The sequence below is a fragment of the Apteryx rowi genome, unplaced genomic scaffold (assembly GCF_003343035.1).
Source record: "Apteryx rowi isolate R43461 unplaced genomic scaffold, aptRow1 scaffold_438, whole genome shotgun sequence".
Lineage (NCBI taxonomy): Eukaryota > Metazoa > Chordata > Aves > Apterygiformes > Apterygidae > Apteryx > Apteryx rowi.
In genome coordinates, this window is record NW_020450692.1 from 619,895 (window position 1) to 634,200 (window position 14,306).

General features: G+C 38.9%; 1 protein-coding gene across 1 annotated transcript in view; it reads left to right on the plus strand.

Annotated features, from left to right (window-relative positions):
• Positions 1-1,576: 1,576 nt before the first annotated feature.
• The window catches only part of ANK2 (ankyrin 2), a gene marked incomplete at its 3' end in the record, with an annotated part of 166,806 nt that continues 154,076 nt past the window's right edge, over positions 1,577-14,306 (plus strand). The window contains exon 1 of the mRNA XM_026076727.1: positions 1,577-1,711. Coding sequence (XP_025932512.1) covers positions 1,577-1,711 — 135 coding nt within the window. The remainder of the gene's footprint in view (positions 1,712-14,306) is intronic.

Consider the following 14,306-nt stretch of genomic DNA (forward strand, 5'->3'; position numbering starts at 1 on the left):
TTATCAGGGTCATTGGTGCTCAGGTTTAACAAGTATATAATTTCATAACCAAAAGTGACAATGAGCTTTTGCTGTTTTGTACGTGTGTCTATCCAGCATGTACTCATACTTGTTATACGTAATAGTGCCTAAGGCTTGTCAAAGGAGCTGAATAATCCCATCCTGGAACATTTGTCAGTCACGGAAAAATATAGAGCCATTTTAAATCAAGCTCACAGTAATTAACGTGAAAGCGAACCCTACACTGATCAATAATCCTGGGGGCAGTCTCCCGGAGAGAACTCTCTCTCTGATTAAACCTGGCACAGCTGTGAAGGGTAACTGGATAGAAATCAATAGGACAGTGTGGACATCTGCCTAGCGACTGCTGTGTACTGCAGTACTGCAATAGGTTGAAACTCCAAAGAGAAAAATGTTGGCTAGATATTACACTCCTTTGAGGATTATTTTGTTTCTAAGCAATTTCAGACTTAATTTTTGAAGTACATGCCCAGCTCTGCTCAAGGACTGCATGCACGTTGCAGTGTGGTTCTGTTCTGCTGGGCTCCATCACCTGCACACAGACTGGTTCCTGAAGCATTTGAAAACTGCTGATTTTTTCTCTGCTAACTTTATTTTTTAAATTCTGCAGTGGCTCTCTTCTGGGATGATGGGTGGGTTCCAAAAGGCAATCCTCAGTATGATTTTTATCCTACTGGGTACAATCATGATAACTAACTCAAACCTAGAGGGAATGTCTTTATTCTCAGCTTGTTTTTTTTTTTTTAATTACTATTTTAGCTTATAAAAACAAACCAAAATAACAACAAAAAAAACAAAATCAGACATGATATAGACGAGCTACAGTGATTTAGCGTAAGAGATTGTCCTCTTTGGATATATTTGAGGTCCTCTGAAATGAAACCTGAGACCCAAATCAATTCAAAAGCAAAGTCATCATGATTAATATATAAATAAACATGAATTACTCTATGGATCATTTTAAGAAATGGTCATGAAAACTGCACTCATGCACCCTGGTTGTCTTGCTCTGTACATATCAAATAGATGCAACGTGAATTCATCTTTTCTGAGTTTGGACCTCTCAAGGCATTAGCAGCATTCTGAAATTTAGTGCTTTATGTAAACACATTGAGAMTGAGAGCAGTAGGAAAAAATCAAAACATTCAAAGGCATGCAACTGGGTAATTCAATAACCCTCACATGTCGAGGCATTTAGCACAGTGGGACTTTTAACTTTACGTGGTAGGCAGGCTGGCTGTGTGCTGGAAAGCAGTCCCCCCCCCCCCCCAAACTCCATTTACATGCATAGCTGGCCTGGTAGGTGTAAAAATAGCCAGGCAGTGCCTGAATTGGAAATGGTCACCAATTGCTGCCTGCAGTTGCTTGGGTTTCGAGTTCTCCTCGACACGGGGCAGCCAGCAGACAGGGAGCCCTGGGGAAGAGGAGCTGGGGGAGCAGAGCGCAGGAAGGATCCTCCTCCCACACCGCCGGAGTCAGCTGTCCTTTGGGAGTGCAGAGCACAGTCCGCAGTGCAAGGGCAAACCCACTTGTAGGAGTTAACAGAAGAACTGATATGGGCAATGCACCTATTTGCCAGTCATGTCATTCAGACAAAGGAGTAAGAACGCAAGGGAACATACAGGATTTGGATAAAACCCCTGACTATTATGGATGCAACTGTGAAGAAAGTAAAGGTCCTGAAGCCCTGGTAAGTCTTGGCTTTGTGCAAGTCTTGGCTGAAGAGAACAGGAATTAAAGGGACAAACTGAGATGAGATTTAAAAAGAATCTCTTTGCTCAGCCTGAATCCTACTTGATAGCTTCCAGTATTAACAAATCTGTGTTCAAGCCTTTTTTTTGTTATTGTGGCTGTAATTAAAAAGCAGCTGTCACTATGCTGTGCAGTACCTTAAAAATATTGTGAGCTACCAAAATGTTTAGATATATGAAAAGGCCACTCTGTTATTGAATGGAAGTCTTTCAAATGAATGGATGTAATTAATTGTCCTAGTTTACATGACTACCATAAAGGATGCTACACCGATCATTTACAAGACTGAACTTGGAAAATTATCTTTTTTTCATTGTTGCCTATACAGTACCTTAGCTCTGGTTTTCTGTGTCTACAGCTGAGACTGAGCCCCACAGATCTTTGYGCAGATGAGGGTTACAGTGAATGGGATCAGGCACACACAAGGGGGTTGTGCTGATGACTGTTTACAGGACTGAGTTAGACATGCAGTGATTGCAACAATAATGCGAGCATTTGCTCTGTAATGAGGAGAAAATCAGTGAGATGAATATTTGTATAATTTGTATTTTTTTTCCCCCTCTACTTGGAAAATTCAGTTATAAARCGGTTATTTCAATCAAAATTAGTGATGGAAGGGGGCAGTACTAAAACTTAGCAGAACAAGAAGATGAGAAAACCTTTAATTTAATTTAATGTTRACATGTCAAAATGTTATGTTTTCCCATTTTAAGTGAAAATAAAGTTGTTCTCAGGTCAATATTACCCTTTGCRTGTGCATAGATTACTGCAATGCATTATAGGAAATGTAGTTCAGGTGARCAGCAGGGTTTGTAAGGGAAGAAGGGACCTGCGACACTCCAAGCAGCAGCTCGCAAGAAGATCTGCTTTGGCACAGAAGAAAGCAAGTTTGATGCCGTATTGGTTTCCTGGTAGGAAAATGTTTTGGCTGAAATCTTGTGACAAGTTCTGCAGCTTATTTCAATGGCAATGTAGTTGGACAAGTTCCTTGGAAATACAACTTAATTTCTGTTAAGCCATGAAATTAAACAATTTCTCTGAGCTTTCAAACAAGTTTTTCACCCTTCAAGCAGTTTTAGGTAGAATTAACAAATAAGCTCTGGCGTTTGCGATGACAAACATGCAACCAGGAGTAAGCAAAATGGAAGTATGGAGCTTCCCTGGGGGGTGATGGGCCTGCTGCCATCGCTGAATGTGTGTGTGTTTTTTTTCTTTTTGGACAGGCATTATAATATTTCCCTTAGAGTGAGTGGCCTAAAGCTGTCAGACAATGTATGGAGGTTGCCAGTACTAAGAAGTATACAAATAAGCAAATGCAGTAGTAGTTCTCTTTCTTTGAATTTGCCATCTCCAAGCTGTCCTGCTACTGCATAAGGTCAGGTCTCTGGGGGGGGCAGGATTGAGCCAAATGTAGCAGCATGCTGTCTTTGTTTTTTGGTGGSGGGGGGATACTTTTCAGTCAGGCTTCAGAGCTTTTCATAGCAGGCAGAGATCAGGCACTTTGATATGGTTTTGATATCATAAGGTCGTGGTTTTATGTGACCCTGGTAGGGACAGATGTGGTTGCTTTAGAGGGTCTCTCTTGAATCTGATGTTCAAGTCTGTAGAGGGTTACAAAGGAAAGTTGCCTCATTTCCCTAAGAAYCTGATTAACAGAGTTTCATTACATTTATTCTTATGATTCCTTACAAAACAGTAAAAAAAAAAGATTGCCATAAGTTTTAAGTGTCAGTCAACTTTGGTGCTGGAGGGATAAACAGTGAATTGTTTTTTCCCCAAAGAGGAATATAGCATGCAGCATAATACTGTTATCTATACGTGCCCTGTGCTTTTCTATAGCTGTAGCTGGGCTGGTTGGCTTGGTTTGTCGCACCTGAACAAGAGTGCCACATCAAGCTGAGTATGATGACTCCATGAATCCCACACCAGATACAACGTTCAGAAGAATTTAGTTGGTATTCATCCAGTTCAAATGGTAAAACTGTTTTGCATAACCTAATCTTTTCTAAACTAAACTCAAATATAGCCTGCAGCTTCAGGGCCGTCTTGCTCAAGAAACCAGAGCATGTTTGTTTGACTATCCTGAATTGTCTATATTATGCTAAATATCTCTCTCAAGTGGGAATCAAATTTTGGTAGTGAGTTCAAATTTGAAATACCAACAACATTTAAAAAAAAGGTTTTCATAAACGTATATATTTAATTACCTTTGTTGTTTTTTGCTGCACTGCTATTAAGAAAGAGATCTCAGACTGCAAAACACCGAAGTTTGTAACATTCACAATACATTATTCTCCCTCTTTACTTTAGATATTTCCTTACCTGTGTGTTTGCTACGGGAAGTCTATGATGCAGTGTTACTTCACTGGGCTGTAAATAAGGCTGGAGCATGGGGTGTTTGAGGCCCGTCAGGCAGACTGCTCCCCGAGGGCCAGGGCAGGGTCATTCCGAGCACCTACCGCACCGCTTGAAGCAGGGGCCCGCTCTCCTTGATTGGAGCGGTAGGCTTGGCAAATGTTCCTTAGCACCAGACAGCACAGCCAGAAAATCCATGTAGGCAGCTGACTGTGAAGCGGTGATAAAGAGCAATGATGAGCCATGATGATAAGTAATTTGCAAAAACTTGGGAAATAGCTGTGATTGCTGAGAGCAGGACTCATGATCCAGGCGTTTCCTTTCTCTCCTCTTAGTATTACTAAGGCAAATGCAAGGGAGCCCCTGGAATCAAAGCCTGAACTTCTGACCACCGACGTAGGCCAGAGCCATGGAACACAGGTTTCCAGCACGGGCTCGCAGGCAGGGGGAGATGCGGCCAAAGAGCCAGTTGTCCTAYGTATCTGAGACCGTTCTCTTGAGGAGGGATGAGCTGCCCTGGGGAAGTATCTTCCCCCCACCCACCCCCCTGGATGCTGTAGGTAGCCTAGGTCACCTGCTTGGATTAGCAGTGCAGCTTTTACACAGGTGAAGTTAGATGAAACTGATTCCTCTCCCTAGTGCCCAGAGCTGAATTATTTGAAATTTAGCCTTGAGACTGCAGGAGTTTTGTCCCACAGGTAGCATTACGCTGGGGATTAAGGAGAATCGATGTCTGCCTGATATCATGAATGGGATCAGTGTACAAAGAGCAGATGTCACAGTTAATGAAGAGAAGGATTTTGTCTGCTATAGATATGCTTCAGGTGTAACTGCCAGTTCATTAGGAATAAGTTAATGTGAAGAGACAAAAGGCGATTAACTCTGCTGGGTACTGGGTTATTTGCATGGATCCTTTTTTAAAAAAAAAAAAAAGTACTAAATGAATCCTGGTTTCTCTCCACAATGGACAGTTAAAACATCTTCATTTACTATTTCAGTATTTGTTTTACCTTTCTATGTAGTTAAGTCTTAAAGGTAAGTCTTCTTTGCAGAATTGGCTTTGAATTAGAAACTGTTGTATTTTCACTAATAGCCATTTTGTTTGCATCTATTTTAGCCTGTCTCAAAGGAACGTGAAATCCTTTTTTCTGTTTATAGTACCAGTAAATTACTTTGAATCAATGGGCAGTCAATGGTGTTTAAGTAAGTTAAGCTTTTTGATTCTTTAGCACTGTTGGTGTTACCACATTTCCTTTTATTTGAAAATGTCCATTTGATGATAAGACAAGAGATAGAAGAGGATGAAAAAATAATGACAGCGATAGCACTCTAACATAATCTTTCATAAACTTCATTTACAGGCCAGATTTTTGTAAAGACTAGTTAAAAAAAAAAAAAAGTTTTCTGTTAGATATTTTTGTCATTCTAATTCTCTCTAGAAGTCTTCTAACATTATTGCTTCTTTATTTAGGGACATCATTAGTAATGGAAACTGTTGTCATGCAAACCATGTTAATGCTTGACAAATTCTAAAGTTGTTACTAATACCTCAAAATCTCAATGTATCATGTCCAGATAATCCTAAATATTATTTYTCTGATATTATTCCATTCTTTTAGTGGGAATCTTGGTTCTATATCAGTGTTTAAGAGACTTCAATAAATGAGTATCATATAAGAGAACTGAAGTTGATCCTGTGTCTCATGGGAACGTATCAACAATCATTGTTGTTTCAGGAAATGACTAAATGCTACTTTCACGCAAATTTGAGTTTAGGGACCTTTTCCACTGAACAATAGAATTAATCATTTCTATTCTTAGAGTAGCTTAAAAGTCTTAGGAAAGATGTTAAGATTTTTGTAGTTTTTAGGATTAGTCAGACTATGATAAAGCTTTTATTCTTTTAACCCAAATCCCAAATCCTTTTTTTTTTTTTTTTTTTTAAATCCATGCTATGTTTTTCCAGATGCTCTTGAGGTTCTGTTTTTTACAGTCACTCTGACTGGTATAATTCAGACTTGCACACGCAATATCCAAGCTGAGACTTTAAACAAAGTGTTTGTTTTTTAAGAACATGAATAGGCCAGTGGGACATCAGTGATTACACCTGCCTGAAGTTCTGCTAGTACTGAAGCATCGTCRTTCTGGATTAGGACCCTATTATTGATGTTGCTTTATATTTTAAAATCARTATGGATTATTTATAACTTCTGTCATTTCAAATACGGTCTTTGGAAGTATGATGAAGCTGTGTGAAAGACTTTTCTTCATACTTTTCATAGAAAACTAGGCAGTTTTGCCTCTGTTCTCACAAATCCTTCATTGACATAGTAAAAGTCAGCTGGCAGTGAGTCCAGTATGTCAAATTAATGAACATAGTGGGAGGACTCCTACAGATGTCTGTGGCAGCTAAGTACCATAAAGGGTTTATAGAAGACATTTGGTCCTTGGCTCAAGTGCAGGTTGGTTTTTACATTAGAGTTCTCTTCCTCTTTTGCTGCTGTTGTTGCTGACATTGGCCCAAACTCAGGAAGAGAGTTAAGCATGTATTTAAATCCCTCCTTTAGCGAGGAACTTAAGCACATGTTTAATTTGAAATCAATTAGACCTAAAGAAGTTAAGCATATGCTGAAGTGATTTGCTGAACATGGTTATTTATTCTTCTTTCGTCAAAAACGAAACAAAGCTGATTTAACATTCTAGTGGAAAGAGAAGAACTGTTGGATAGCCACTATTCTGTAGTTCTGGAATTTCAAAAAAGAGTTTGCAAAAGAGTCAAAGATATAGAAACATAACAGCATAAAATGAAATCCCTTAATGATGAATAATTGGGAATTTTCCTATCAGTATCAAAAGACATGATAGCTGAAGCCTGACTCTTCCCTGAAGCGTCCATTAGGAAAAATTAAAAGGGTCCATAGGCTTATAATAACTTTCATTTGGGTCTGTTTGGAGCAATCTTGTAACAGGAACTGGTATTCAGATAAAGCTGTTTGCTAGGCATAGTTTTCTCCTTCATACGTTACTAAAAATTATATGTTTGTCAGGGATAGGTGTAACAGCAATAACAAGAAAGTTTTAGAATGTGAAATGCAGCTTTCTGAGAATGCTTTTTGTAGGAAAATATGAAACCATTATAAGAACTGGGCTACGAAGCTGTCACTTGTTAATATTAAAGTTGGGAAGAAATCTTGGAAGAAATCTTTTAACTCAACAGTTATTTAAAATTATGTTGGAATTATAATACCTTATAGTTATATAATGTATGTAAATCATTCCTCAACCTGGTTTTATTTTCTTAGCTCCCTTTTTTGCAATGGCTATTTCCAGCTCCATTTCCAGTCACCCTAATGAAATTAATTTCTCAAGGACACACTAAGCCTTGAATACTGTTACATGGCTGCAGCTTCTTTGTCTAACATAAGAAAGCCTTTACTAGTATGTATAATAAATGCAAACAACATTAATCTTCCCACCTACTCTGGCACTGTGTAATCTTGGCTCCTACACATCCCTTAGCAGGTCTAATGAGACAGTATTCATTTTGAGGAACCTGGGACATACTGAAGGGGGAAACCTCTGATTCCAGTCCCCTCTATCACAGGCACTTGCATCAGGCCATTGTTTTCTTTGTTTAAAAATGTGCAAGCTAGTTTTGATTTGAAATCACTGAATATTTTAATCCTAGGTGAAATACCATGTAAAGCACAAAAGCTGTTTTTTTTTCTTATAGCTGTTCCACTGTCTCGCTATCACAAAACACTTTTTGTTCTAAATAGCGGTAGTCTTTAGTCCGAAGTCTGGGCCCACGTACACTCCGGCTGCAACATTATGATGAGGGCAGCTCCAGCCACAGCCGTAGGTCGGTGCCACTGAAAGCAGTGCCAGCTTCTCCATCTCCTTCCTGACATTCCAAGATTAATTGGTCTGAATACTCAAAGCACTGAAATTATTCATGTCCAAACATATTTGTATTTTTTCCCACTTATAACCATCAACTCCAACCTAGACAGATAAGTAAATAGAGTAATTATTAATAGCTTAGACCCCGAGATTAAAATAATTGGTGCATTCTTCACCATTCAGCCAGTCGCTAGGTGCATTAGCTACATCTTGGTAGAGAATATTTGGCTTGTTAATTGGCTCTGAAAGCTTGTCTTCCTCTTTACACTTCATGGTTCCTACGATTCAGCTTCTCATTTCTAAAAAAGTTAAACAAAACAAAACCAAAAATCAAAAAAAAAAAAAACCAAAAAAACCCCAAACCCCAGGTTAGTTTATTATAAAGTTGATTGTGGCTTTTTCCTGTACAGGAGGATGTACAAGAGGATTATGAGGGATATATATATTTATGTTTGTTTAGTAAGACCACTGTTTCAGAATTGTGGGTTCCTTAGTTAAACCCTTTATTAGTAAGTTCTCTACAACCAAAGGTATATAGCAGGTTGGATTATATCTGATACAACCGTGCATGCTTGAATGGGAAAAGCTGTGTGATGAAAATACTCTTCTGAAGTTGAAATATGGAAATTGTGCAAGCTGTTTATCCTGGGACTTGGATTCTGAAATTTCTTTAAGATCTAAGGCTTAATCTGTCTTCCTTCATGTCTCCCTGTAAAATAAGGGAAGGAAAGCATGTATTTATAAGCAAAGGAAATGGCTTTGAAATTAAAGCACTCTTGTATTTCTTTTGTTTGGGAAGATGCATGTTACTTCATTAATAGCTAGGAAAAGAAGTTTCCATTATCGATGTCGTTATCTCATTTAACAAATTTACCAGCGTTAGATTACTGAGCCCATGCTATTGCAAGCGCAAGATGTAGCTCACCTTCTGGCATGCAGTCTGACACTCTGCTGTGAGAGTTTACTAAAAAAATCCCTTTGCCTTCTTGCTGTCATAGCTGCATTTTAGGCTTGCCGTTCACAGGATTACCGTTGTTCTGCTGTGCGTTTGGAGATCATCAGCATGTTCAGATCAATATAAAAATTGTTCTCCTTGCAAAGGATAAAATGTGAGTAGCTGGGAAACTGTAGCCGGCAAGATTTATAGACGCCGTTTCCTGAGAAACGGTTCCTTTTCAAGTCCCATCTTTTACATTTGAATGCTAGTATGAAAAAAGCTACCATACTGGCAAAAGATACGTACACGACAAATGAGTTGGTTAATGGTAACACCTCATCTGTGCTTCTCTGTAGGGTTGCAGCCAATTAAATGATGCCTGGTTTTGAACAGATGGTTTCTGAAATCAGAGAATAACCAAGCCAATTGGGACAAAATTTAGTGGTTGCCTCAAGGGTATGAGCGTAAATTGACACTGTAGAAAGTATGGCATAATAAAAAATTAACGGAATGCGTTTACATTGCTGTTATTTTCTTTTTTGCTCTTTTAACTACTCAATAACATCAAAAAGTCATGGAAACTTGAGTTTAGATTATGCAACTGTATTTCTGTGGTGAGCTGAATTCTCAACTACAGGCATTACCTGAATATATCAGCATGCTGAGCCACCAGTGAATTAAGAGCTTTTTAATGAAGAAAAAATAGTGAACAAGCACTCAGCATTTTGCTAATTATGGAAACAGCTGTTGAGCAATCACTTTCTCACTCTTCTGAAGATGGTAAACGGCCATAACTGTCAGATAAACCTGAAGGTTGCCACATCTGTAAATTCTGTCTTCATGCTGATTTTATGTATGATAATACTACAAGATTCAATTAAACATGAATGGTTTTATGACTACTGATGGTTTGAGTTTCTTGGTGTATATATAATACCAGGAAGTTACTAGCAGGTTCTGCTCGCCCCCTGCTCAGGGCCAGCTTCCTCAAGAGTTACTCACTTCAATTTTCTCCACAGAATCAAAGCAGCATGTCACAGGGTGGGCATTTGAAAGGTAATGAAAAGGGTTTTTAGTTTTAAGATACACGCTTTAATGCATCTGCAAACCAAAAATGTTAAAGTGTAAAACTACTATTTGTTTATTATGCACCGGTTTTGCATTCTGTATTTTCTGTCACTCAGTTAATAGACTGTATTTAACAGGAGAGAACTGGTCTGTCTTGGCCTCACTGCTAGACTCCCTTCTGTCACAGGAGCTTCTTTGTGATTATGGACAGGCCAGGGGTCATTCTTCTCATTTGGGGGAGGAAAAAAAGGGGGCAGAAGAGACAAAAGAAAAAGCCAACTTGCAGGAGGAATTTTACTATGGAAATGACTTCAAACAAGTTATTAGGTGGTTTGGATAATGACAATATGAGAGCTGTCTTTTAGTTATTGAAAACTGAAACCTACCTCCCAATCTTTCCTTTCTAAGCATGAAGCTGATTTTCACCGGCTAATATCATTATGCTGAGATATTCCCAGGATTTTTATACAGCATATGACTTCAACCSCATTTACCACAATGTATTTTTACACATATCTATAAAATGCCTTTGAGAAATAGGGGCATGTTATGTGCTATGAGTGATGTGATATGCTATGAGGCAGAAAAGGCATCCAGAGAGAGTACGGAGGAYCCAGAAGGAAAGTTTCTGACACCAAATATTGCTCACAGACCCATAGCATGTATTAGACTTGCATTGCAAATAGAGTTTAAAAAAAAAAAAAAAGTTATCAAAGCCTTGTAGTACTCTCTCACTGATATGTATTGGAAGCTTTTTTAGGACTCKTGTCCTACTTTGTGATCAATACTTGGGTAACTGTACAGCTGCAAGTAAATAATACAGATTTGGTCACAGTTGCTGTGGAAAAAAAAATACCTATGGGGCTGTCAAATACTTTTGTTTAGCAGTGCGTTTTTCATAAACAGCTTTGATATCTCAAGATAGTACATTAGAAAAAGCTTGTTGATTCAACCAGGTTGTCAATTTGTCCGACACTATAAAATATACACTAAGTATTCTTCAATCCTTTATATTTTGTTCTGATAGCATGTTAATAATATATTGCTTAGATTGCAAAGTCTTAGTGGCCGCATGTAAACAAAGTGGTCCTTAACGCTGAATGGCCTGAACGACGAGTGCCGTGTAGAGATGCCAGCTGAGCCTTTGCAAATTCGGCCGGCAAGATCCAGGTTTCCCAAACCGCAAGCTTCTCACATTAGCAGCCGCAGCAAGGGGTTGCTGGTAGCTGCTGAAGGCACACTCTTCTCTTCTTTTGTAATCCTCTCTTTTCTTATCGATGGAGTGCTCTCTTTTGGAGCACTYGCTTTTGAAGCGGAAGAGAGCATATGGGTATGAGCTGCCTGTATGTGCGTACCTCTTAAGAAATCGCAGAGGTATGCTCATAGGAAGAGAGGACGTGTGAGTATCATGTAGTGCAATGGGTGTTCTGTGTTTTTATCTTTTCTTGTAAAGAAAGCATCTTTGAAAGACAGTTTGTTGATAGTTTGTTTTCACCAGTCCAAAAACTAGTGAAGACCAATACGGCAGCTTCTGTGCTACTGAAATGTGCTATGAATTCAAATAAAAATCTGCATGCAAGGAAACAAAATACTTCATGAGACTGAATCAATTGGAAAAGGCTGCAGATCACGAATCATGGTCTCCTAGCATGGTAAGGCTACAGGAAACTGCCATTACTTACTAATGAGACAATTTTCTCAAGATCTATTTGAATTTGAGAGCGTGCCGAAGTGAGTAAATTGCTGAGACAGCAGTACTGACAGAAAAGCTTTTTAAAGACCTTGAAAGAATGGGGGAAATGAGAGACTACTGATGAGCTACTGAAACACTACAGAGTTGACAAATGAAACCAGGAAAGAAAATGCGGATATTAGTACTCCGTTTTTAACTTCAGGGTTTTCTATGCTTTAAAATGCAGTGCTGAATCTCTGAAAGCGCCTTTAGAGAATTTCATGGACGAACACACTGATATTTGTATGTGAATAAAAAATACATATGGTCTAGTTTGGCTTAACTGCTGCTTCATTTCTTGGAGCTGTATGTTCAGGTCTGATTTAAATGAAGAACATCATTTTTGTATGGAATAATATAGTGTCCCGGATAAGGGTGGTTGATCACCTTAGACACTATAGCAGAAATGTCGTGCAAGAGAGAGAATAAGAAATACCAGGGCTGGTTAGGCCTGCTTGTTTCCTCTGCCATGGCTTGAGTGTATCAGGTTTTTTTCCAAGTATTTTTGCTAGTTCTTAAAATAAAAAAGTGAAAAGGAGACAATCTTTGGGATTTGATTTAACTCCCCTTGAGCATCCCTGACTGTAAGTATAGCAAGGCTCCCCGGTGTGGCTGCATGCAGGTGCACGCCAGTTCAGGCTGCTGCCACAGGCCTGTGGTCAGTTGTTCTCCTTGTGCTTTCCATGTGATCCTGTGAGAAGCTATTTTGAAAAGGGAGAGGCAGCACTGTGAAGACATGGGTGCAGTTATATTCATCGAGTATCAGATCAGTACACGCTGCACTGAGGAAACACATTTTAAAAAACCAAAGATCACGTGGGCTGGTATTTTCCAAGGAATGCAAATGAAGCATCAAGTTCTTAGTGGGATTTTAGCAATCCTGTCACTTTTCTCTTCACAGTCAACTGCTGTTACTTCAGAATGAGAACATCATGGTAAAAGATGCTTCTGGAATAAAAGTGCCTGCACAGGGAGTTAATCATGAATAGTTAATTCATAATAGCTCTTCATGTAGATGAGAAGTACATATTCTGCATTACAATCAATACTCAGATATACCTAGTGTATCATCAAGCAATATGCATTGCACTAATTTAATTTTGAGATAACAAAAGTATGAATGAAGAAAATGAGAACCTGTTTTGGAAGTGATGCTTGCATCATCTTAGCCAGAAACAAATGAAATATATTAGTATTGTCATAGCTAAAGTCTGTGATCATCCAACAATAATTCAAGTTTAACATTTTAGCCTTTCATACATTCCTCTGTGTGAAGGAAAAACAAGGGATGATGGCTCCGTCTCTAACAAAGGAGAAGTTGTGGATGTTTGTTTTGTCAGTCTCACTTAACACCTTTTTAGAAGTATAAAAACAGCTGATTGCAGCCTTGATGTTAAATTATTGCAGAAGTATTAGAGCATGAATAAAATGAGGAAAAAAGACAGCAGGTAAAATGTGTCCCCTATTGAAGGCAAAGATACTTTTCCCACTGATTTCAAGAGTGCCAGGATTTCACCCCCAAGGTGCTTTAATTTTTGACCTATGTCAGTGTTTTTACCAAGGCAGTTGACTTTTCAGGACATTTAAACATTAAAATATGATTTTGCTTTTTACGTGCACATTCCCATCATAGGAGATGGCGCTAATAGTTGCCCTTTGGTCTTGAATGGGGACTCTTGCAAGTGCCTGTCAAACCCGTTCCTGTGTCAGGCCTCCTCCAAATGCTCCCCTGACTCAAACCTGGAGCTAGAAAAGGCTTCTGTCAACGTGAATTCCTGTGCTACCTTCCTCTTCAGCCTGCTGTGTATTTAGAAGGATGGTCTGTTTTCTTAACACTAAAAGATGTGGAAAATGTGCTGAAGTTTGCTGAAAGGAATTTAAAAGGAAATATTTTTGTCTTGGCATGTAGCACAGTTGTAAGAAGAATCATTTTGATGACATCCATCTGTTGCAGATTAAAATAGGTTGGGATTCGTGATTGTAAAGTGAGTTAGCACAGTGTGAGAAGAAGGGCGACTGAAATAAATGTATCGAAATGGATTGGGTGACTGAAATAAATTGCTTTGTTGATCAGTCTTAATAAGCTGAAAGTGGGAGGCTTTTAGTATACTCTMAGGGTATGAAAGAATGGTTTCACCTGGTGTTTCTGGCGGGGAGGTAAAATTCGATGAGAAACGTGTTCAACCCAGTTTGGAGGTGTTTTGGTGGAACACTAAGTACTAGCCCAGTGGCGTGCATATCCTTCTGGATCTCTAATCAGGCCCCCACAAAACATGCTTTTACAGTTATTTATCTGCTTTCTGAAATACACTCCTACTCTATTTATTTAAGTATGGAAATTGCTACCGTCTCTATGTGCGGCCCCAAAAGCTTATTCTCTTTAAATGTTAATTCTGTTGCACGACGTTTTTTCTCCTAGTCCCAGCAGTTGCATTAGTAGCCAGTTTACCTGGGTGTAGGTTTGCATGTGGGTGAACATCAAGGTGTATGCTGGCTTCAGATAGCCAGTGTAGTTTCATGTCGTAATTGTAGATAAAG